Raw genomic sequence first — 24,235 nt, 5'->3', positions numbered from 1 at the left:
GATTCGACTGGGGCTAGTTTATTCTCGAAGGTTTCGGCGCTTATTTCAATAGGCGTATGTCGCGGTTTCAGCCGGCCATTGTTGGTCACGCATGGTCAAGCGTCGTTCGCGTCCCATCTGTCACCAACCTCCGGAATACCCATTATGTTGGACTTTCTATAAGCGCCAGTTGACTCAGACTTTACCCCCATCTCGGCCTGTCCCTTAGCTGTCTGTCGGGTGAAAGTTTCATATCCGCCCACTACGTTTTTCGGAAGTGACTAACTTCCGTTTTATTAAACGTCCAAACTTCCGTTCACTTTAGGTTGACCCCTGTGGGTTCGCCCGACAGCCACCTCGTATTCTGTACATTCAACTTTCGCTCGATAGAAAATTATAGATTTACAGACGTCATTCACCCCACTCGTTCGTATCCCATAATTGCAATTACAAACGCGACTTTCCATATTGACGGAATTATAACCATAGAACACAGCTGATTCGAATAACAATACATTCGCGCAGTTTGAAAGGCGAATTTGTCCCCGCGGTTTTTTGTATACACGTAAGTGGAAGGTCATCATTACTGCACTCCAACCCATCAAGAAACTGGTCGTCAGAGACTAGTCGTAAAATTCTGGGGCCAATTACATAATGGGGTCCTCTCCTCATGAACGTCCAACGGTTCCAACCTAGGGGCTTTTGCCCCCTCGTGTGGCACTCAAAAAGTGCTGCATCGTTTGGTAGATTGTTAAGGGCTAGTCACTTAAGTAATTCACTTAAAAGTAACTGAAATTCGCAATTAAATTGTTATAAATCACTGGAAATTCACAATTAAATTGAACAATAAATCACTGGAAATTAACAATTAAATTGTTATAAATCACTGGAAATTCACAATTAAATTGTTATAAATCACTGGAAATTCACAATTAAATTGTTATAAATCACTGGAAATTAACAATTGAATTGTTATAAATCACTGGAAATTCACAATTAAATTGTTATAAATCACTGGAAATTCACAATTGAGTTGTTAAAAATCACTGGAAATTCACAATTGAATTGTTATAAATCACTGGAAATTCACAATTAAATTGTTATAAATCACTGGAAATTCACAATTAAATTGTTATAAATCACTGGAAATTCACAATTGAGTTGTTAAAAATCACTGGAAATTAACAATTAAATTGAACAATAAATCACTGGAAATTAACAATTAAATTGTTATAAATCACTGGAAATTCACAATTAAATTGTTATAAATCACTGGAAATTCACAATTAAATTGTTATAAATCACTGGAAATTCACAATTGAATTGTTATAAATCACTGGAAATTCACAATTGAATTGTTATAAATCACTGGAAATTCACAATTAAATTGTTATAAATCACTGGAAATTCACAATTGAATTGTTATAAATCACTGGAAATTCACAATTGAATTGTTATAAATCACTGGAAATTCACAATTAAATTGTTATAAATCACTGGAAATTCACAATTAAATTGTTATAAATCACTGGAAATTCACAATTAAATTGATATAAATCACTGGAAATTCACAATTGAATTGTTATAAATCACTGGAAATTCACAATTGAATTGTTATAAATCACTGGAAATTCACAATTGAATTGTTATAAATCACTGGAAATTCACAATTGAATTGTTATAAATCACTGGAAATTCACAATTAAATTGTTATAAATCACTGGAAATTCACAATTGAATTGTTATAAATCACTGGAAATTCACAATTGAATTGTTATAAATCACTGGAAATTCACAATTAAATTGTTATAAATCACTGGAAATTCACAATTAAATTGTTATAAATCACTGGAAATTCACAATTAAATTGTTATAAATCACTGGAAATTCACAATTGAGTTGTTAAAAATCACTGGAAATTCACAATTGAATTGTTATAAATCACTGGAAATTCACAATTTAATAGTTATAAATCACTGGAAATTCAAAATTAAATTATTTAAATCACTGGAAATCAGAAAACAGTTGTGATATATAACTGAAAAACAGAAAAAAATTGTGATAAATCACTGGAAATCATATACAAATTGCGATAAATCACCAAAAATTGTGATAAATCACTGCAAATAACAGTAATCAGTTATACAAATTGTTACAAGTGACTTGATTGATTTAGAATTTCAATTTAATAATTTTCTTCCATATTGGAACTCAATATTAAATTATAATCCTAGAAACGTCCGATTAAGTCCACGAATGTACCACTTTTTTACGCTACATGAAATCGTGCTAAAACTTCTTCATAACGAGGAGGGAGGGGAAGCTACCTCATTTGAACCGAGCAGCGCGCGAGACGTTTCCGGAAAAATGCCTCTTTTCAGGGTCTGCGCTCCGTTGATCTTCGACGCCAGAGAGCGATAGTTGTTAGTCTACAGATTTCCCCCGAGGCCTAAATTCGAGGATTAACCCACACTACGACTTGGATTACTTACCACGCTTTGAAGAGTTTGTAGTCTGGCTCAAACTCCCCTACAAGTAATCACCGCAACTTGAGCTTGTTGGTTTGTGTACCATACTTCACGTAAACAAATAAATAACAATTTTTCTCAGTTATTAAACAGGTCAAGAAGTTACTACAAAAAACTGTCAAATATGATTCCTTTTCTAGTAGGGACTTGGCAGCATGACGTCATGCCGTACTTTTGGCTATGGGCGCCATGCTGGTATGCTTTCTTCTTCCAATTGGAAAAAGCATTGGTGACGTGTTATCTGCCACGTTCCTATTGGTAAGCTCGATCGAAAAGTTTGGTTGAATTTGTGATGATTACTAGTTAATAATTGAATATTAATATATTATATTTATTTAATAATTATTAATATGAATAGATAATATTTATCGTTATTATTATATAATAATCAAAATTTTTAATATTTAATAAGCATTAATGTTATTATTATACAATAATCAATAATGTTAATATATAATATATAATAAGCAATAATGTTATTATTAAAATAATTAATAATATGAATATATAATCTGTAATAAGCATCAATGTTATTATTATAATTATTAATAATATTAATATATAATATGTAATATCTAATGTCTAATATCTAATAAGCATTAATATCGTTATGATGTATTAATTAATAAAATTAGTATATTATATGTAATAAGCATTAATATCGTTATGATGTATTAATTAATAAAATTAGTATATTATATGTAATAAGCATTAATATTATTTTGTGTAATAATTAATAATACTAATATATAATAAACATTAATATAATTATGATGTAATAATTAATAATAATATATATATATGTAATAAGCATAAATATTATGATGATGTAATAATTAATAATAATATAAAATATGTAATAAGCATTAATATAATTACGATTTAATAATTAATATAATAATATATAATATATTGCAATTGTGAACATTGATATAAAGAAATGAAATGAAACGTTTTTTACTGTGCATCAAAACAATACGTTAGGTATCAGCAAGTTGATATAATAATAATATTATATTAATAATATATAATATATTGCAATTATGAACATTAATAAAATAATATATAATATATAGCAATTATGAACATTAACATAATAATATATAATATATAGCAATTATGAACATTAATATAATAATATATAATATATAGAATTTATTAACATTAATATAATAATATATAATATATAGCAATTATGAACATTACTATAATATATCATACATAGCAAATATTAACATTAATATAATATTTAATTAATTACATAAAAATAATATTTAAATAAGAATTATCTTAAAGCCACAGAGATATTATTTCTTAACAAAAGATAATACCAGTCCAATTAAGCGAAAGTTATAGGTTATATGTAAAGTTTTATACTTTGTTGAGTTTTCACCGTATCTAAATTTTTTAACCATCCCTGTAATTTTGTATAATACGTTACAACATAAAATTTCGAAAGTGTCCATTTCAGGATACGCAATAGAGCTTGTAATAGGATATAGATATATAAGTAGGTTTGTGGATACAACGCGAACAGCCTTCTCCGAATTTCAATTACACCAAAAGAGAAGTATTTGATCAGAAACCACGAATAATAGACAAAACTTTGTAGAATTTCCTGTCCATTCTTACAAAGGTCTATTATTCAACCGAACTTGCGTCACTTTTCCCCGAATTCTCATTTTATACCCAAAATTGTAAATCGTTCTTTTGTGGTACGACCCCCGAAAACCTTCAAAACACGGCCGACTCGAAACAACAACGAAATATAAACGATGTTATATTTTTTGTGTAAAATTATTTTCAATTGAATTGCATAAAGGAACTACTAATTTCAAACCTTGAATTTCATATAGCTAATTTCTACGTGACGTCATACCGTCTATAGTGGAAGGCAACCCTATTATCCCATCCCTCTCACCTGCCTTTTAGCCATGGCGGACATATTGCGTTGCCAAACGTACGAAAATTATCGTACACGTCGATAATTTCAAGCTAATTTTTGGAACGTACGATATTTTCAATTGCGTACTATATAGTACGCATTTTTCGATAATTCAGTCTGAGTGACGATAATGTAAGATAATATTTAAATTGGCTGAACATCTGACTTTTAAACATAAGTTTTCAATCCGTCGAACTTTTAAGTATTATTAAAACGTTTGATTTCACAAATTTAACGACACTATAAGATAATCAGCCAGGCTAATACCCAAGGCACCACCTTAGGCCTAAGTCATCAAGCGACTTTTAAAGCCATTAATTCAGGTGGCCGGGTTACAATGCGTGGGAGGGTGGTCGCAAGCCCTTCATGCCACGCGAGCCAACAGCTCCCTACACTCACTATTACACAAAATTCCAATTTACCGCCAGTTTTCAGGTGTACGATAAATTATTTTGGAAATCGATAATTGTTTGGCTATGGTACGATAATTTGAGTTTCAGGAACTGGCAGTCTCAGCAGCCTTTAAACCATGGAATGTTGGCAACCATGATGATCCAGTGAAACCCTCTTATCTATAAGCGATCATTTTAAAATTTACACGCTTTGTGGAATAGCCCTTGACACTGATTTCTACACGTAATAATTTCGCATTTAAGATACAACTTTATTGTTATTATTTCCTTTATATTTTTGGGGACAAAATTGGGAAATTTGATTTTTTTTATTCTTTTGGGTTTCGGGGGCGTTTTAAACTTTGCATTCTGTTTCCTTGTCGGCCTTATGACGGTAGGCGAAAGTACGTGAAGCTTCTTTTGCTCAGTGTTTAGACAATTTTAATGTTGAAATTGTTAAAATTATCGTCAAATTAGGTATATTTTATAATTGTGATTATGGTGCTTGTTAAAGGGTAAGTTCATTATTTTTGTATGGTTTGACACTTACGAATTAAGTGACTAATCTATCGCATTAACACGGCCAAGCTTTTCCAAATATGGCCTTATTTCCGTATCAAAAGATTAACAAGACGTTCAATATACTAACACGTACCTTTTTTTGTCTTGGAAAAATAGCTTTTGGCCCAAAGAGTTGAAACGAAAAATAACGCCATCTTAGCCTTTCTTAGGGGCTGCCGCCAGCGCCCCTAACCCCGTATGAGCGATTTGAGAACTATCCTAACTTTTAAAATCGCTCAATTTAGGCTTAGGTCTCTTATAACTGGAACGCGCCGCGCGTGCAAAACAATTTTTTTGCGTCTTCAGCAGCGCGCGCTTTTACGTTGTTTTTCTATCTCACCGACTTCGAAATTTCTTTATTTTATTAAAAATTAACCACTCGATATTTTTTGATGTGGTTTTCGCCATAAATTTTAGTTTTTAATGGGCTATAGGGCTATCTAACTGGTTAAAGCTTGACCGTTCCCCTTTAAAATTAAAATAATTAAATTACCACTCGCGTTTTGAGAATAACCATATTTTCTTAAATATAAAATATTTTTATTTTAATCAATTTATATTAGATATTGGTTTTACACAATTTCCCCCCCTAAAATTGAACGTAAAATATCATATTTATCATATTTATACATTTGAAAATAATCGACGATGATAATTGCAATAAATAAAAATACAATATAAAACGTTGATTTTATACACGCCAATGTACAAAAACTCAGTTATCCGTGAAATTAATTATATAAAAAAAATTAAACCGCTATGAAAATGTGATTTGATTTTTGGGATCTATCATTTAAAAAAAATAGAGTTTTTTTCTGTAGTAATAAATAAATTAAAATTCCTTTTTGGCATTGAACCTGAATCGAATTTTATTGACTTTCAACGAAACCGAGCGAATAACCATTGCAGACTAAACCTCGCAATTTGAGATGGTGATGATCGGCTCACGATGAGTTTGGTTTCGCATGAGCGCTTTATGCCCAGGAAATTCCAGTTAATCGAACTTTTTATTTACATCATTTTTAGATACTTCAATTAACAAAATTTGCATAATTATGGGAAAAGCTATTTAAATGATGACTGATCTATAGGATCAATAGCCGAATATTTTGAAATGATGGCTAGGCAGTGTTTTTAAATTTTGGGGATTATCCGGAGTTACTACGAACTTTGCTTCGCGTCAAAAGCTGAATGCCACCATTAGCGCCAATTCACTTCACTATGTCCGCCATTCTCTATCACTTGTAGGTGGTAAATTTGAAAAATTCCTCCCATGTCCATACTGAAGCGCTTGAATATAAAGAGGCTTGGATATAATTTAAATAACATATTAATTTAATAATATGAGTGCGAATTTACTCATTTGATGGTTTATTTTTAAACAAACGATTGTAATCATTGAAATAACGATATGCCATTAATTTTGTACATTTTTCATTTATAATATTACTGTATTTTGAAAAATACTCTCTACGTGTAGGTCACGGTAGCTTGAGTATAAAGAGTCGAGGGCTTGGAGATAATTTACATGCGATATTAATTACCTAATATAAGTGCGAATTTTCTCATTTGTTGGTTTACTTTTAAACAAACGATTGTAGTCATTGAAATAACGATATCCCCTTAATTTTGTACGTATTCCATTCATAATATTACTGTACTTTGAAAAATACTTTCTACATGTAGGTCACGGTAGCTACTTACAAAACAATTAAGCTTTGACTGGCGATTGAAAAACTACAATATTAACGGAAGAGATAATATTTTCTAGAGATCGGCGTTTGAATATGAAATTATCAAATTGTTTATGTTTATTCATAACCGACAATTACCCAAATAAAATCCGAAAAAACTCCATTATTTTTGCATATTAAATCGTTGTTTATTCGTATAAAATGTTCATAAACAAACAGTTAACCAAAATTTTTGTGATTAATCGAAATTTTGCCGGTTAATTTATTTGTTCCGTCGATCTCTAGTATTTTGCTTGTAACTAACAAACAACCATGATAGCAATGTTGCCAATCGTGGTTGTTCAAAATGTCCACATTTTCGCGCGAAACAAAGTCTATGATATAATTCGTTAGGTTGCAATTCATAATAATCTATTTCTACGTCGGTCATTTTGTCCTCATTTTAAAATGGCCATATTAGTACTAAAATTATTTGAAATCTGTGTCATTGTCAGAAACCTTATTTAATTATTGGGGAATATTTCGTTACAAGTTTCGCGAAACAATGTCAATAAGACCCGCACGAATCATTTCGCGCTATATTCGTCATAAATTGACCATGGATTTATTTTTCTGGTTCGACAAAATTCCCGCCGCAAGATGCGGGTATACCCCGTTCGAAGTTGACCCAAATATCTGAGTCGTTCTCTGTGGACAAAACTAACGGTAAACAATGTCGAGGATGGTCCCTTTATTGTCGAAATCTCTGTCGCCCCTACGACGCGTCTCAACCAGGTACACCTGGGCTGCAACAATCTCCGATACGTTTGTCATACTTGTATATAGTGAATACGGTACGGGTGTTTCAACTTTTATCGCGCAAAAACTTGACTTCCTTTTCAGTTGAGCTCGGCATAGTATTATCATAAGTTTATAATTATGTTTAACTTATGTGGAACATAAATAACACTTTTATGCTTAAATTATGTGTGAACATAAATAACACTTTTATGCTTAAATTATGTGGAACATTAACACTTTTATGCTTAAATTATGTAGAACATAAATAACACTTTTATGCTTAAGTTATGTGGAACATTAACACTTTTATGCTTAAATTATGTGGAACATAAATTACACTTTTATGCTTAAATTATGTAGAACATAAATAAAACTTTTATGCTTAAATTATGTGGAACATAAATAACACTTTTATGCTTAAATTATGTAGAACATAAATAACACTTATGCTTAAATTATGTGGAACATAAAACTTTTATGCTTAAATTACGTGAAACACAAATAACACTTGTACTTAACGTATTTGAAAAATATTTTTTTTTAACTTATTTGAAACATAATTTATGTTTTTTAACTTATTTGAAACAAAACATGTTTAACTTATGTGAAACAAAACATGTTTAACTTATGTGAAACGAAACATGGTTAACATATGTGAAACAAAACATGAAGTAGCAGAACTTGGTTTTTAAATTCTTTAATTATTAACTTATGTGTAACCAAAAATGTTTAATTTTATTGTTTAACTTTGATTAATTTAATTATGTTTAACTTATGTGATACATAATAAAAAAAATTATGTTTAGCTTATATGATACATAATAAAAAAATTATGTTTAGCTTATGTGATACATAATAAAAAAATTATGTTTAGCTTATGTGATACATAATAAAAAAATTATGTTTAGCTTATGTGATACATAATAAAAAATTATGTTTAGCTTATATGATACATAATAAAAAAATTATGTTTAGCTTATATGATACATAATAAAAAATTATGTTTAGCTTATGTGATACATAATAAAAAAATTATGTTTAGCTTATGTGATACATAATAAAAAATTATGTTTAGCTTATGTGATACATAATAAAAAATTATGTTTAGCTTATATGATACCTAATAAAAAAATTATGTTTAGCTTATGCAAAAAGGTAGTAAGAGCATGCAGGGATCCGTTCCAAGGCGTAAGACAGGAGAGTGATAATTTGTTTTGGGTATTTTTATCGCTGGAGACACTTATCTTTATGTAACTTAAGTCGTTTCTTCGTCACTCCCCCAGAAGTAATGCCAGTCTAGACTTTCCCGTTAATAATGTCCTATGTTTCACAGCTAATTTTCAGTTATGTATACTTTAAAAAAATTCTGAAGAAATGAAACTCGGGATTTCAAACCCCCTGTATACGATACGAACAACTGACGGGTAACGGATGCTTCAGTGGGCGGAGGAGCAACCGGAAGTCATCCAGAATCACAGGAAGTACCTCGTTTTGGGTATTTTTGATATAACAACTTTACACTGATTATTTTGGGAGGGGGGCAGCTGATATCGGTTACCGTCTAAAAATCTCCCGGACTAACTGGACAGTTCTTTCCAAGTAAAGAGTTGGGTAAAGTCTTCGTGAAACTGAAACGTTAGACGGTTCACTTTCGAGTGGACGGTATTTGAAAGGCTGGGGAGGGAGTTCGTTTACGCGCTTGACCATTCGAACGGAAAGAGGCATTGTTAGTCCTCCCACTGCCGACCTACTTCTGTCGCTCAAAGCTCGACCATTGTCCGGCGTTATAGAGATGGAAAGCCAACCCCCCCCCCAAATCCAACCCCCATTCAATTTCGGTATCAAAAATTATTTTATAAAATAAAAATAAAGGGATTTTTTTACGTGATATGACTAACGCGATCGTGATGTGAAATATTTGAAATTCTTTTTAATTGGAACATTTTTTTTAACTTTCGGTATAACGTAATATGGGGAGGTTAAGACCGACAATAAAACGTGTGGAGATAACGCCTAATTTTTGGAAATTTTGATTGGGGGTCATTCATAAATTACGTAATGCAAAACACGGTTTTTCTGACACCACCTTCCTCCTTTGTAACAAAGACAGGGCCCCCAGAGGTGCTATAATTCCTATAAAATCCGATATTTTCAAAAATGTCCTATAACATCCTATATTTTTAGCAAAATCCCCCAAAAGTCCTATAAAATCCTATAATTTTGATATTTTGCTCATTTCAAATCCAGCCGCTCACAATGTCAGTTAAATTGCTAGATTTAGCTATATGATAAATTCCTATACCAAGTCATTCTAGTCTATACTTTTGTTAGTGTTAACATGGTTAGCTACTAGTATATTTTTGTGATAAAATGGTTAAATATTTTCTATTTTTCAAGTGAAAATTAAAGATTTATTTATCTAAATATAAATTTTGTTTTTAAATGCACTAAGTTAGTAAATGAAATAGCATATATAGTCCTATAAAATCCTATAATTTTGTAAAAATAGTCCTATAAAGTCCTATATTTTTAGAAAAATAATCCCATTTTTCCTTTAAAAAAAATTAAGTTTTTCAGGTGTTTAGTGCTTATAAACGTGTAGGGAAACTTGTAGGATTGCGTGTTGTACTGAATGAAGCTACGCTATTATAAATTAGTTGAAATTATAAAAACAAAGAATTAATTTGCGACTTTAACTATAACATAACTGACAATTTTGGTGCCGGTATTAAAATATGTTACGTTACATTTCAGACACCAATTTTGAAGTGGTTTTGTTTAAAAAAATTAAGCGCGTAATTTGGGTTTGTACCAACTTGTATCTGTTCGAAAATTTGTTATTTGTGATCCCGGGAAACTTTCTTAGGAACAAATTTTGGTAAAGTCCATGATCTATCACAAAAAAACACCACGATATTCAAATTGAAATAAGGAAATTCAAAGCTTATTCGTCTAGATAGCAAACTTCACATGCAATTAAGAAATAATTCTACAACTTGTTTTTCTCTGTGATATATCTTTTCCTTCATACTAAGGTTAATATTCCAGGCATTGTTACAGTGATATTGAATAAAATTATTCAGAAACCACCTTCGACGGCCAATAATCTAGGTTAAAAATATCAAATAAATTGCATAACTTATATATTTATACACATATTTTCTTCCCTTGTATGCTAATAAAAAATTGGAAAACGTTTACACACAATGAGCATACATTTTTTACATTAATTCTAATACATTCAACATTGCTAGCAAACTTTCCTGAAAAATAAAAGTGTTATTTTAAGGAAAAATTCTTAATACTTAATATTCTATATAGGTCTAGATAAAATAATAAAAACGCGAAAGTTGAAATTATTTTTGTAATGTACATTTAAAAAAGCCATTTTGGAAAATGACTACCACATATGTATAGATAAAATATTTTATTTATGTAAATACGTCATATTTTCAGCCACAATTTTCCTATTGTTTAGCAACTTTCTGCAACCTATATTCCGCTACTGTTTTTGTAAAGTAGGTTAAAATTCTTAAATAATCAAAATACATTCGTAAAGTTTAAGGTGAAGGTTTTGGAAGAGTAACTTCGTAACTGCGAATCGTTCGCGCTATTTCGTTTGTTTGGATAAATAGTGGCGGAAGTTTGTCTTGTTACTTGTTAGGCCTACCACGAAATGGGGATTCCACTCGAGAACATGCGAGACTTCTACATTTTTTCCTCTTTCTTATTAATTCTTTCTTTCTCTCGTGCGGGTGGAATTATCTTTGATTATAATTGCCGAAGAATAAATTCAAAGAATCTTTTTAGTTATCAAGGAACGGGTTGCAAGTTCATTATCAGAACAAAAGGAGTTTTTTTGAAACCGCTTCCATATGGTATTGTTGCGTAAAATTAAAAAAACAAAAAGTTTGGTCCGAACAATTAAATCATTATAAGTTCTGAACTGATTATTCAATTTTTTTACGTGGAAATAATAAAATTTTAATAATTTTTACGGTAATTTTCTTAATTTTTAATCACTTCCTAGATTATAATTTTTTATTTTCATTATTTTTGGTTTAATTAAGCAAACATTGTGGAATATATATTTGATATAGATACTTATAAAAACATAAACTCTTGTAGCAAATTTTATTTTATTAACAGTTTTGGTGGTTTTTCCCCGATTTCATGATTTTACCAATATTACACTGATAACGATATCCAAAAGGATAAATTAAATAAAAATGATAAACATTAGTTAGGAATATTAATATTTTAGAGTTCCATATCAATTGCTCTTTAATATCGGTAATATAAGTTTATTTTCATAGTGAATCGATTATCGATACATCGGTTCTCTGATATCGGTTATCACCCAACCTTACCGTTTCATCACAGTCATTAATAAACATAGAACATGACTCATTGCGTTCCAGTCTCTCTCTCTCTCTACCTCAAATGGAAAACCTCCATTTTCTCATTTTTATAACGTGGCACACCATCTAGTATCGGTCCTTAGAACGTTTAATTTTACCTTCCCATAAAACGTGTGTGGAATAGTTCGATTTAATTTAGTTCTAAAAGATGATTCTTACGATTTCATTAAACTAATTAAAAATAAATAGAAAAACCGTTAGTAGGTAGATCGATTTACAATTTTTAACGGGCAAAGACAACTTTAAAGGGGTAAAATTCATCCGAGGTAACGTGGTGATGGCGTTATTTGTTAGTAGATGGCGCTCTGATAGCAACGTGACGTTATAATTTTGATTTTCAACGATTGGTTGAAAGTTTTCAGTTTTTAGTGGAGAACGGTTTTGTCGAGATTTAAAATACAAAATTCTCTTCCCTGATTGGATAGTTTAAAATTGTAGTATAGTGTCATCTATGGTGGAGAGTGTTAACTACTGTTAAAATTAATTGTTAATTTAAATTACAAAAATTATATATTTTTAATAAGAATTTAAAGTACTATAATTTAGTAATTAATTAATAACTTTTTAAAAAAAGTTTATTTTTCATAAACTTTATAGTGTCGCCATCTACCTCAAACATTATTAAATAGGAAGGTACCTCGGGTGGATTTCGCCCCTTTTTGCATATTTCCCTGAAGGCAATATGTGAATGCGTCTATTTTGAATTATCGTGCCAAGATAAAAAATATTTTAAAAAGATTTCACGCCAAATAGCGTTACTGATTCAATTTTAATTGCGATTTTTAACTCTAGCGTAGGTTGTAAAATGGTCGACTCTTGCGTTCTAAATACCCTAAGTACGTTATCGCTTAATGGTATTTAGTATCTGTCGTGAGAACGTTTAGTTCAAGGACATATGGCGTTACCGATTCAATTTTAATAGAGATTTTAAGTCTGTCGAAGGTATAGTAAAAGGTAGACTCATACGGTCTCAGTAACCTAAAAACGTTCCTGCTTATACAATAAAATCAACACCAAACGCAATGCCATTTATACTTGTATGATTACGTACATTACGCTGGAATTTGCACCTGCTAGTAAATCAAACAAGTCCCATTGGCCATCCACCCATTTCCTAGCATACTGACGTATATTTATCGCGCTATGGATGCGCAATTTTAAGGTTCAGCCTAGTCTTAAATCTGATGATATTTCCAATTTAAATCGAATTTTCTTAACTGTTTGCAGAGTACTTCTACGATTGGATCAGAAATTGGTGAAACTTTTCTGGATGTTGGGTCATTCGATAAGTGCCAACCCTCTAGCTAGAGGATCTTAGGCAACTGTGCCATGATAGAGTATGCTCCTATTGCAACTGCCAAGTTGTGCATCTACACATTTTTGCCAAAGATTCCTGGTCATCTGCTACGTCCTGCTATGTCTACGGACATCGGGTAAATTCAACTTTTTTATCGCTATTAATATATAACATATGAAGTAATTTCCGTAAATGTGTCATGCCACGTATAGAAAAAAGCTCATAATTACTTCTAAAAATATTATCCAAATCATTTATTATTACTATTAATTTAATTTAATTTATTAACTGAAGAAGAAATTTATTTTATTTTAATGAATTTATTAAATAAATTCATAAACACCTAATTGTATAATTTTTTCAATAATATGTTGACTTTAATAAGTTAATTATAAAATTAAATAATTACTTGAAATATTTTAAAAGAGATTTTAAGACACTAATCTGCCCTCCATGTATTAATAGTATTTTTTGAATATTTTACCAGTTTTTAAATTACTATATAATTTTAGAATCTTAAAAAAGTCAATTATTAGTGTTTAGATAATTAGATTTTAAAATGTCCGAGTAATATTTAATTAACATTTTATAAAATGAATTATTAAAAACAGAACGTTTTAATTTGAATATATTTAAATTTAATTTAAATTGCAATTTGAATATATTTTTATGTAATTTGATTTTCAAGTTGAATATATTTTAATTTAATTTGAATTGCAATTTGAATATATTTTAATTTAATTTGAATTGCAATTTGAATATATTTTAATTTAATTTGAACATATTGTAATTTAATTTAGTTTGAATTGCAATTTGAATATATTTTAATTAAATTTAGTTTGAATTGAAATTTGAATATATTTTAATTAAATTTGTCTTGAATTGCAATTTGAAAATATTTTAATTTAATTCGAATTGAAATTTCAATATATTTTAATATATTTTAATTTGAATATATTTTAATTTGAATATATTTTAATATATTTTAATTTGAATATATTTTAATATATTTTAATTTGAATATATTTTAATATATTTTAATTTGAATATATTTTAATATATTTTAATTTGAATATATTTTAATATATTTTAATTTGAATATATTTTAATTTGAACATATTTTTATATATATTTTAATATATTTTAATTGAATATATTTCAATATATGTTAATTGAATATATTTAAATATATTTTAATTGAATATATTTCAATATATGTTAATTGAATATATTTCAATATATTTGAATAGAATATATTTCAATATATTTTAATAGAATATATTTCAATATATTTTAATTGAATATATTTTTATATATATTTCAATATATTTTAATTGAATATATTTTTAGATATATTTCAATATATTTTAATAGAATATATTTCAATATATTTTAATAGAATATATTTCAATATATTTTAATAGAATATATTTCAATATATTTTAATTGAATATATTTTTATATATATTTCAATATATTTTAATTGAATATATTTTTAGATATATTTCAATATATTTTCATTGAATATATTTTTATATATATTTCAATATATTTTAATTGAATATATTTTTATATATATTTTAATATATTTTAATTGAATTTATTTCAATATATTTTAATTGAATATATTTTAATATATTTTAATTGAATATATTTTTATATATATTTGAATATATTTTAATTTAATTTAATTTGAATTGTAATTTGAATATATTTTAATTTAATTTAATTTGAATTGTAATTTGAATATATTTTAATATATTTTAATTGAATTTATTTCAATATATTTTAATTGAATATATTTTAATATATTTTAATTGAATATATTTCTATATATATTTGAATATATTTTAATTTAATTTAATTTGAATTGTAATTTGAATATATTTTAATATACTTTAATTCGAATTGTAATTTGAATATATTTTAATTTAATGTAATTTGAATTGTAATTTGAATACAATTTAATTAAATTAAATTCGAATTACAATTTGAATATGTTTTAATTAAATTCGAATTACAATTTGAATATATTTTAATTAAATTCGAATTACAATTTGAATGTTTTAATTAAATTCGAATTAAAATTTGAATATATTTTAATTAAATTCGAATTACAATTTGAATATGTTTTAATTAAATTCGAATTGCAATTTGAATGTTTTAATTAAATTTGAATTACAATTTAAATATGTTTTAATTAAATTCGAATTGCAATTAAAATGTATTTAAATTAAATTCGAATTGCAATTGGAATATATTTAAATTAAATTCGAATTGCAATTGGAATATATTTAAATTAAATTCGAATTGCAATTAGAATATATTTAAATTCAATTCGAATTGCAATTAGAATATATTTAAATTCAATTTGAATTGTAATTTGAACATATTAATGTTAAATTAAATTTGAATTGTAATTTGAACATATTCATGTTAAATTAAATTCGAATTGTAATTTGAACATATTCATGTTAAATTAAATTCGAATTGTAATTTGAACATATTCATGTTAAATTCAATGTAATATAAATTTTAATTTAGACATTTAAATATTTCCGGTCAATATCTCTGTGGAATATTTAATAATCATTTTAAAAAATGAATTATTAGAAACAAGAGCGTTTTATTAAGAAAATATTATATTTTTTTTGCGGTTAATATCATTGAAGCGTGTATGCCCACTTATTATTTATTCTAAATCTAATGTTTAAATCAATCGATCTGTGAAATACGTTTTTAAATATCTTAGCGGTTTTTCTTGAAAGGGTTTAAAGAACTCTACGTGGAGGGAGCTAATGGAATAAATTATCGCGATTGTTTCTTTAAGAAAGTCGCCATTGGAATTGTAATTCCGTAACAGCAGGAAGGCATTGTCGTCGAAACTTTAACTAATTTCTTTCTCAACGTACCCTCGTACAAAGAAAACGTTGATGATATTTTTTAGTTCCCGAACTTTATGGACTCAAAATGGGTGTTTAAATTCTTTTAAATTATCAGGGAAAACCTTTCACGGTTCCTCTTTTTGTTGTTGGGAAGGTCACGAGAGCTAAGACGCTGGGACGATGAACTTAAAAGGAGAATTATGACACTCCCTCGCATTTTCGTGCCTATTTTCGTAGTTAGCTTTTTTCGTTGAAGTTTTATTTTTTGGCTAGATCATACGGCTCGTCTTCCAGGATCTTTACGTTGAGATAGAAATTAGGTTTTTGCGCCACTCGCAAAAACGCCTACAACAAGTGGGCGATAGTTTGATTAGATGGTGTGTGTTTTTTGAAAAACCGACGCTCCTCATATTACAAAATCCGCTTATTTATGGGGGGTATCCCGCTGATACTTACAATCGTTAGTTGCAACCGCGAAAAAGGGTAAAATCTGGATAAGTTTGAGCAAATATATCAAAACGTATTTGTGGATTTTCCAATCTGGCGCGCCTAAAGTTTGTGTTATCTCAATTCGTTTAAATGAAGTCAACTGCGTATTATTTAAAAGTACTTTTGGTTCTAAATTTAGAGGTTTCAAAGATTGCAACTTAGTATAGTGGGTTACGCAAATAGGTGTAAGGTGTTATATATTATTTCGAAAATGTTTTATCTGAAATTATGTTGATTTTCCTCCAATTTTTGTACCAGTATAGATTCTTTTAAGCGCGTATATTTGTGGGGGCCTCCTTAGCCTTACTACCTGGGGAGGGGACCCGTTTGGGGAGATAAATTTTAAGTGTTGAGCTAAAGGTAGTAAGGCACATAGATAATCTTGTGGGGGATTGTTGGTGTGGGAAACAGATTGTATACGCCTCGGGTTTACTTTGAAATTAGATCTCGGTTTACCCTAAATCTGTGACAGAAATAGGTTTTTATTTAAGGTTCGTGAAACACAAATCTTTATTTCAAATTTTACACGGGGTTGTTTTAATTTTAACGTAATATGTAAAAGGTGGATATTTTGGATATAATATATACCGTATCATAAATTTTACATTTTACCAAGGTTGAAAACAAAGTAATGTTTTTGAATTCAATTTGTTCCATCAATTGTAAATGCAGTCCGCTGAAAATAATCTTCAAACTGGTCTAAATTCTAAAAATATTATTCAAATGCCATTAAACATTAAAAAATAGCTATCAACCATACATTTTACGAACTTATTTGAAATAATTTTATATTAAAGAACATGATTTTTCCTAGAAAATGATCGCTTATTGAATATAGAAAGGTCAGATTCGATTAAAATTAATTGATATTGCATTTAACTAACCGTGGATAGATTTTACGAATCGCATATTTTTGTGAAAACCTACATTCTTCAATTTAACCGATTTTATGGTTTTTGAATGTGCTCTTCAAACTTGTAATCGACTCTTTCGCCGAAAGAAAATATATTTAAAAAATGAAAAATATACAGTTAATAAACTTTGATAACTCTTTTCGTTTCAATAAACTCCCAAATTTAAAAAAGCTCTAATCTGTTAAATTGTATGAAACAAAAATCATTAAAAGCGTATCTCTGAATTGACCCTTACCAGCACTGGGGCATTTGAAAGGTATTTACCTATTGTTGTCCTTACGATGAGGTCAGCCTAGGGTCATGAGAAACCCGGGTACCTAGGCCAATTAAGAATCACCCTTGAAGTTCCTGGGTCACATGATGTATGTTGTTAAATCGTTTACACTTCCTTGCCGCGTCGAATTATATCTTCCAAATAATCTGAGAGTTTTGACAAGTGGTGCATCGTTAAATTTCCTAGAGTATCGAGGAAGTCCGCGCCTCAAGTCAAGTGTAGCGCAGTGATGGGCACCGCCCCTCTCATTGTGAGCGCTTTTCCTATTATGAGCGTAATTGAGAGGCAAAATGTTTTTTTTTAAAAGAGTGCAAAACGAAAATGAGAGCAGCCCCAATTTCAGCGCTCAAAAAAGAGCGAAAAGTGATGAGCGCCTATTTTAACGCTCAAAAAAGAGCGGAAAGGGAGGAGCGCTTATTTTACCGCTCAAAAAAGAGCGGAAAGGGAGGAGCGCTTATTTTACCGCTCAAAAAAGAGCGGAATGGCAGGAGCGCTAAATTTACCGCTCAAAAAAAGAGCGAAAAGTGATGAGCGCCTATTTTAACGCTCAAAAAAGAGCGGAAAGGGAGGAACGCTTATTTTACCGCTTAAAAAAGAGCGGAATGAGAGTAGCGCTTATTTTAACGCTCAAAAGAGAGCGAAAAGAGATGAGCGCTTATTTTAACGCTCAAAAAAGAGCGAAAAGAGAGGAGCGCTTATTTTACCGCTTAAAAAAGAGCTGAAAGAGATGAGCGCTAATTTTACCGCTCAAAAAAGAGCGAAAAGAGATGACCGCTTATTTTACCGCTCAAAAAAGAGCGGAAAGGCAGGAGCGCTTATTTTACCGCTCAAAAATGCGTGAGCGTGAGCGGATATTATGCTCGCGAGTGTGAGCGGTGAGTGAGCTGAGTGGCTCTTTGACGAAAATGCCCAACACTGGCGTAGCGTTACAAACGAGGGATTTCGGTTTGACGGCGATGCTTAAATAAACGTTTACGCAATGTGGAAAACTAGGCGTTCCCGTTGCAAGACGGGGTGCTCAACTTCTTACGTCGAGGAAACAGAGAATCGAGAGTCCGTGATAATGACGGACCGATCTCCTCGATCACGACTTATCCATTATTCGTAAGAGTGTCATAATGGTGGGTTTTCACGCATCGAGTCCATCTAGAAGCGTCCCCCGTGTTTATCACTCGCTAAATAACTTTCTCGATCATCCTGGTTTCCATTATTTATTTCGCTAACGTCTAATTTATTTTTTATTTCTCTTTTTCTTTGTCAGTTCTGGCCAACACCCCTCCCCGGTTCACCCTCGGAGGCGTCACCGACATTGTCGTCAGGGTCAAGGAAGGACCCGAAAGTTTAGGTGGGTAATTATTGAAATTTGTTACCGTCATCGTTCGTCTACGGTCAATTTCCGTGTTACAAAAAACTGTGAAGATTCTTATCATTCTTTCACAGAGGTAACGTAATTAGAGGTCGATGTTTAAATATCGTAAGTCTTAGTAGATGGCGCCTGCTGTCTGAAATTACCCAAAACCGCGAAAATATTAATTTTTGGTAGGGTTGTTAATTTTCTGGAATAATAAAATGCGGAAAAGTTTCCAGAAAAATTAAATCGGAAAAATAAAAAATTGAAACATAAATTACTTTTAAAGGGGTTTTTAATTTTTTTAACATTTTATCGATATAAAACTTATAATAACATTAAAAATTACTACAAAACATTAATAGTGTTACATTGTTAATCAGTTTAAAGCTAGTCTAGAGGGTTAGTTTTACTTTTAGATTCGAAAAAATGAGGCGAAAATTCCGCTTTATTTAAATTTACAAACAATATTAGACTAGGCGGCCTAATCATGGAATTGAAACTTTTTTATTTTTTCGGAAAAATACAAAATTTTTGTTTCTTTTCGTGACGGTTTTTTTTTCAGAATAAATTTTTGTTTATAGTTCGCTTACAATGCATGTAGAGTTAGAAGTCGTTTAGTAGAAAATTGGTATTTAGCTCCTCGAATTAGCGCAATCTTGTATAAACGTATTAAAATTGAACTTGAAAGAACTTAACTCCAAATGTTTGTTTCATTGTAAGCAATTTTTAAATAGATCTTTTTAAATAAACGTTGTATTGATTTTCTTTTAGGGAAACTGCTGTATCAGCTGAGCGCCGATGACGCTGATGGGGACAAGTTGGCGTTCGGGGTTCAGGGTCCCGTGGGGCCAGACTTCTTGCGCATCGAGAGCACGGGACCCAAGACAGCCGACGTCTACCTGCGGAAGGAACTGGACCGAGAAGTGGCCGATTCCTACTCCATCTTTCTCACCCTCACGGATATGAAACTGCCCAATGGTCAATTTGTGAGTTAAAATTTAATAATTTTGGCTATCTGTTACTATCAGCTACGGCAAATAAAAACAGGCATAGACAATAGTTTAGGACACTTTTACTTGCTTGTTAAAGGGAGTATATTCTTCGTCGAAAATTCGTCTGCTAACCCACGCTACGACTTGTTTTTAACGTAACTAGCGCCAGTTACATCTAGCTAGCTAGGCTAATACCCGAGGCATCATCTTAGGCCTAAATCAACAAGCGACTTTTGAAGCCATTAATGTAATACGGGTTACAATGCGTAGGAGCGTGGTGGCAAGCTCTGCAAGCCACGCGAGCCAAAAGCTCCCTACACTAACTATTACCGTTAACCTCAACAAGTTTTCATGGAAGGGGAAACCGAAGAGCTTCTGTTGAACCCTGGTGGCAGAAATGTTAAATTAGGTGATCCACGACACTGTAGAATTTTATGCTCTCTTTAACATGTTAATTTTTCTTTGCGAACTTAAGTGCACAGTGAGATCATTGGTAAATATAAAATCCTGGATACCTCCTTGAATACCTCTCTTTGATAGAGATAAATAGGCATGCGCGGAGCAGTTCATTTTGAAAACTTTAATTTTAAATCATTAGCTTTAATTTTTAGGTCATATGTTTTCCACGATAACTCTTAAAATGTTTATTTAAAAAAAATTATTTTTATAATTATAGATAATCCAACCTATGTTGATAATTGTGGACGATATCAATGACAACGAACCAATCTTTAAACCATTTCGAACCACAATCACAGTCCGAGAAGTACGTATTTTAACTTAATTCCATTGTGTAAGGTAATTCAAAATTGAAATAATGTGTAAATGGTATACAGGACTCTTCTCCGGGGAAAATTGAGTCGGTTGAGGCGGTGGATAGGGACGCCGGACCTTTTGGCCAAGTCATCTACGACATACAGGACACGGATGACGAATCGGACCGGACATTCACCATCGAAACTTTCGGCGGTCTGGGCATTATTAGTTTGAAAGGGAAGTTGGACTACGAGAAGAAATCGCTGTACCAACTTCGCGTCATCGCCACCGTAAGTAGCAACTAGAAGCCACAAACACAGCAAACCCACACAAGGAGAATACAACCGATCCAAAGTCGTGCATTTTCTTGCGCACAGTTTTCATTGGTTAGACGCTTTAGCGCCTGCTGCCGTCGGAAGGGGAAAATTCAGAAATTGTCTTCCCCCAGCCCGTGAAACATTCAGTGTAAAGGCTCGTCCAATGAAATTTGTACAAAGGGTTAGCGTGTTTAAAGGCTAGCTGCGTTCTCCTTGTGTTTGTTGCTCCTAGGTAGCAAAGTGTTACGGAGCATAATTATAGATTTAATAATAATAATCAGTTAGAATAATACCCAAGGCACCACCCTAGGCCCAAGTAATCTAGCGACTTTAGACTAAGAATTATACTCAACAAGTTTATAAGTATGCTCCATAAGTCTACAAGTATGCTCCATAGGTCTACAAGTATGCTCCATAGGTCTACAAGTATGCTCCATAGGTCTACAAGTATGCTCCTTAAGTCTATAAGTATGCTCCTTAAGTCTATAAGTATGCTCCATGAGGCTATGAGTATGCTCCATGAGGCTATGAGTATGCTCCATGAGGCTATGAGTATGCTCCATGAGGCTATGAGTATGCTCCATGAGGCTATGAGTATGCTCCATGAGGCTATGAGTATGCTCCATGAGGCTATGAGTATGCTCCATGAGGCTATGAGTATGCTCCATAAGGATATAAATATGCTCCATAAGGATATAAATACGCTCCATAAGGCTATAAGTATGCTCCATAAGTCTATAATTCTGCTCCATAAGTTTATATTTATACTTAACAAGTTTATAATTATGCTCCGTAACTTTATAATTTTACCCCATAAGTGTATATTTATGCTCGACAAGTTTATAATTCTGCTCCATTAGTTTATATTTATGCTCCACAAATTTATAATTCTGCTCCATTAGTGTGTTAATTATAAAAAGAATTAGAATTGACGTCATACTCAAAATTATAAGCTATTCTAACGAGAAAAATGCGGTCCTTAAAAATAAACTATCACGTGCCGGTTCGACGCCTCGCCACTGCTCTCTGAACACCCTCACAATAACGACAAGGCAAATAACAAGTATTAGGCCTCAGGATTTAGTCTGAAGTTGACCCAAAATTTGTAGACGGTCTTGTAATGGCTCTCAGTAAAGCTCAAATACGCGGAAGATAGGCGACTGCTACACTTATGTGAAACATATAAACTTAAGATTATACTTTGAATTTTAGGATTTAGCCAACAACGGACGTCGGAACACTGGTACGGCAGCTTTGTTGGTGAAAGTTGAAGATATTGAAGATCAGCCACCAGTGTTTGTGGTTGTACCGTCAGTTACACGGGTTCCTGAAGATCTGTCCGTGGTAAGTATAATTATTCCAAATATTCAACGAGAAGTGACTTAATTTACCGTTATTAACGCAGAACTCAAGAGTGTTGGCTGTGAAAGCCATAGATGGCGATAGAGGCGTGAACAACCAAATCACCTACCGAATTACTAAAGGGGGCCACGGTTTGTTTGGAATCAGTCGGACGACGGGTGAAGTGGTCGTCAGGGGTAGGCTGGACAGGGAAGCGACTGACAACCGGAATGGCGCTTTCATCTTGGAAATTCAGGTTGGTATTTATTGATGAATTGACGAGGTATTACAAAACAGTTTTTAGTTTTGTATGCACATCAATATGAAACTTTGGTTAGCTTTGTGTTTAGGACGCCACTTAACTATGGTTAAAAAAAGACATATCTAGTGAAATCCGCTTCCACTACTTCCATCGTTACCATGGGTAGGAAAAGGGGAAATGATAAACAAATAAGCAACACGAAACATTCTGTAGAAAATCTAACCTTTGAGGTACCTGTAAGCAAAGATAATTACTTAATCGATAGTTGGGCCAGCCAAAATAAAATAAATTATTTGTCCTTTAGAAATTAAAATTAAAATTAAAATTGAAAAGGGTTAGAGACGTCCATGTATGTGAAGACCATCTTTCTAATGTAATTTTCCCATTGACTGCAAATAGGCTGAAGAGATAAGTCCCAACCAGTACCCGCCCCCGAGTGTCACGACGGAAGTGACCATCATCTTGACGGATGTCAACGACGAGACGCCACAGTTCCGGAGCCGCCACTACACGGCGGAAATTAACGAGAACGCGCAGATTAACGTGCCAATCAGCTTCCTGGGGAACAGCGTCCCGGAAGTGTACGACCACGACCAGGGCAACAACGGCACCTTCAAGATGTTCCTGGAGGAGGACGACGGCATCTTCGAGGTGACGCCGTCGGAGGGGGTCAACGAAGCGTCTTTTCTCATCAGGGTCAAGAGGCCCACGCCCATCGACTACGAACGGACCAAAGTGCTCAATTTCAAGATCGTGGCCCGCGAAGTCGTGTCTCTCAACCCCAAATCCAGCACCGCCGAAGTCACTGTCTACGTCCGGGACATCAACGACAACTCCCCCGAGTTCTCGCAAGATATCTACAGGGCTTCCATTCCAGAAAATGCCAAACAAGGGACAACCGTGGCCATTATTAAGGTACTACTCTGTCTTTTGCCCTTTTTATAGATAATATCTCTCACTAGTTGGAAATTTTAATAATCAGCTAGGCTAATACCCAAGGCACCAACTTAGACCCAAGTCATTGAGTGACGTTTAATGGCTTTAAATCAGGTGGCCG

The 24,235-nt window shown here is 31.6% G+C and overlaps 1 protein-coding gene across 4 annotated transcripts in view; it reads left to right on the top strand.

Annotated features, from left to right (window-relative positions):
- Cad88C (cadherin 88C) overlaps positions 1-24,235 on the top strand; it is a 57,334-nt gene that overhangs the window by 21,114 nt on the left and 11,985 nt on the right. For all 4 annotated transcript variants that reach the window (XM_090158196.1, XM_090158195.1, XM_090158194.1 and 1 more), the window contains exons 2-9: positions 13,528-13,733; positions 19,421-19,504; positions 20,282-20,496; positions 21,179-21,268; positions 21,339-21,548; positions 22,788-22,919; positions 22,981-23,172; positions 23,578-24,093. In XM_090158196.1, the coding sequence (XP_090014322.1) occupies positions 13,640-13,733; positions 19,421-19,504; positions 20,282-20,496; positions 21,179-21,268; positions 21,339-21,548; positions 22,788-22,919; positions 22,981-23,172; positions 23,578-24,093 (1,533 nt within the window). In that variant the 5' untranslated portion in view covers positions 13,528-13,639. The remainder of the gene's footprint in view (positions 1-13,527; positions 13,734-19,420; positions 19,505-20,281; positions 20,497-21,178; positions 21,269-21,338; positions 21,549-22,787; positions 22,920-22,980; positions 23,173-23,577; positions 24,094-24,235) is intronic.

This window comes from Leiobunum rupestre, chromosome 9, assembly GCF_980474605.1.
Source record: "Leiobunum rupestre chromosome 9, qqLeiRupe1.1.hap1, whole genome shotgun sequence".
Lineage (NCBI taxonomy): Eukaryota > Metazoa > Arthropoda > Arachnida > Opiliones > Sclerosomatidae > Leiobunum > Leiobunum rupestre.
The sequence above is the reverse complement of the archived record's forward strand: the minus strand, read 5'-3'. Positions and strand labels throughout refer to the sequence as shown.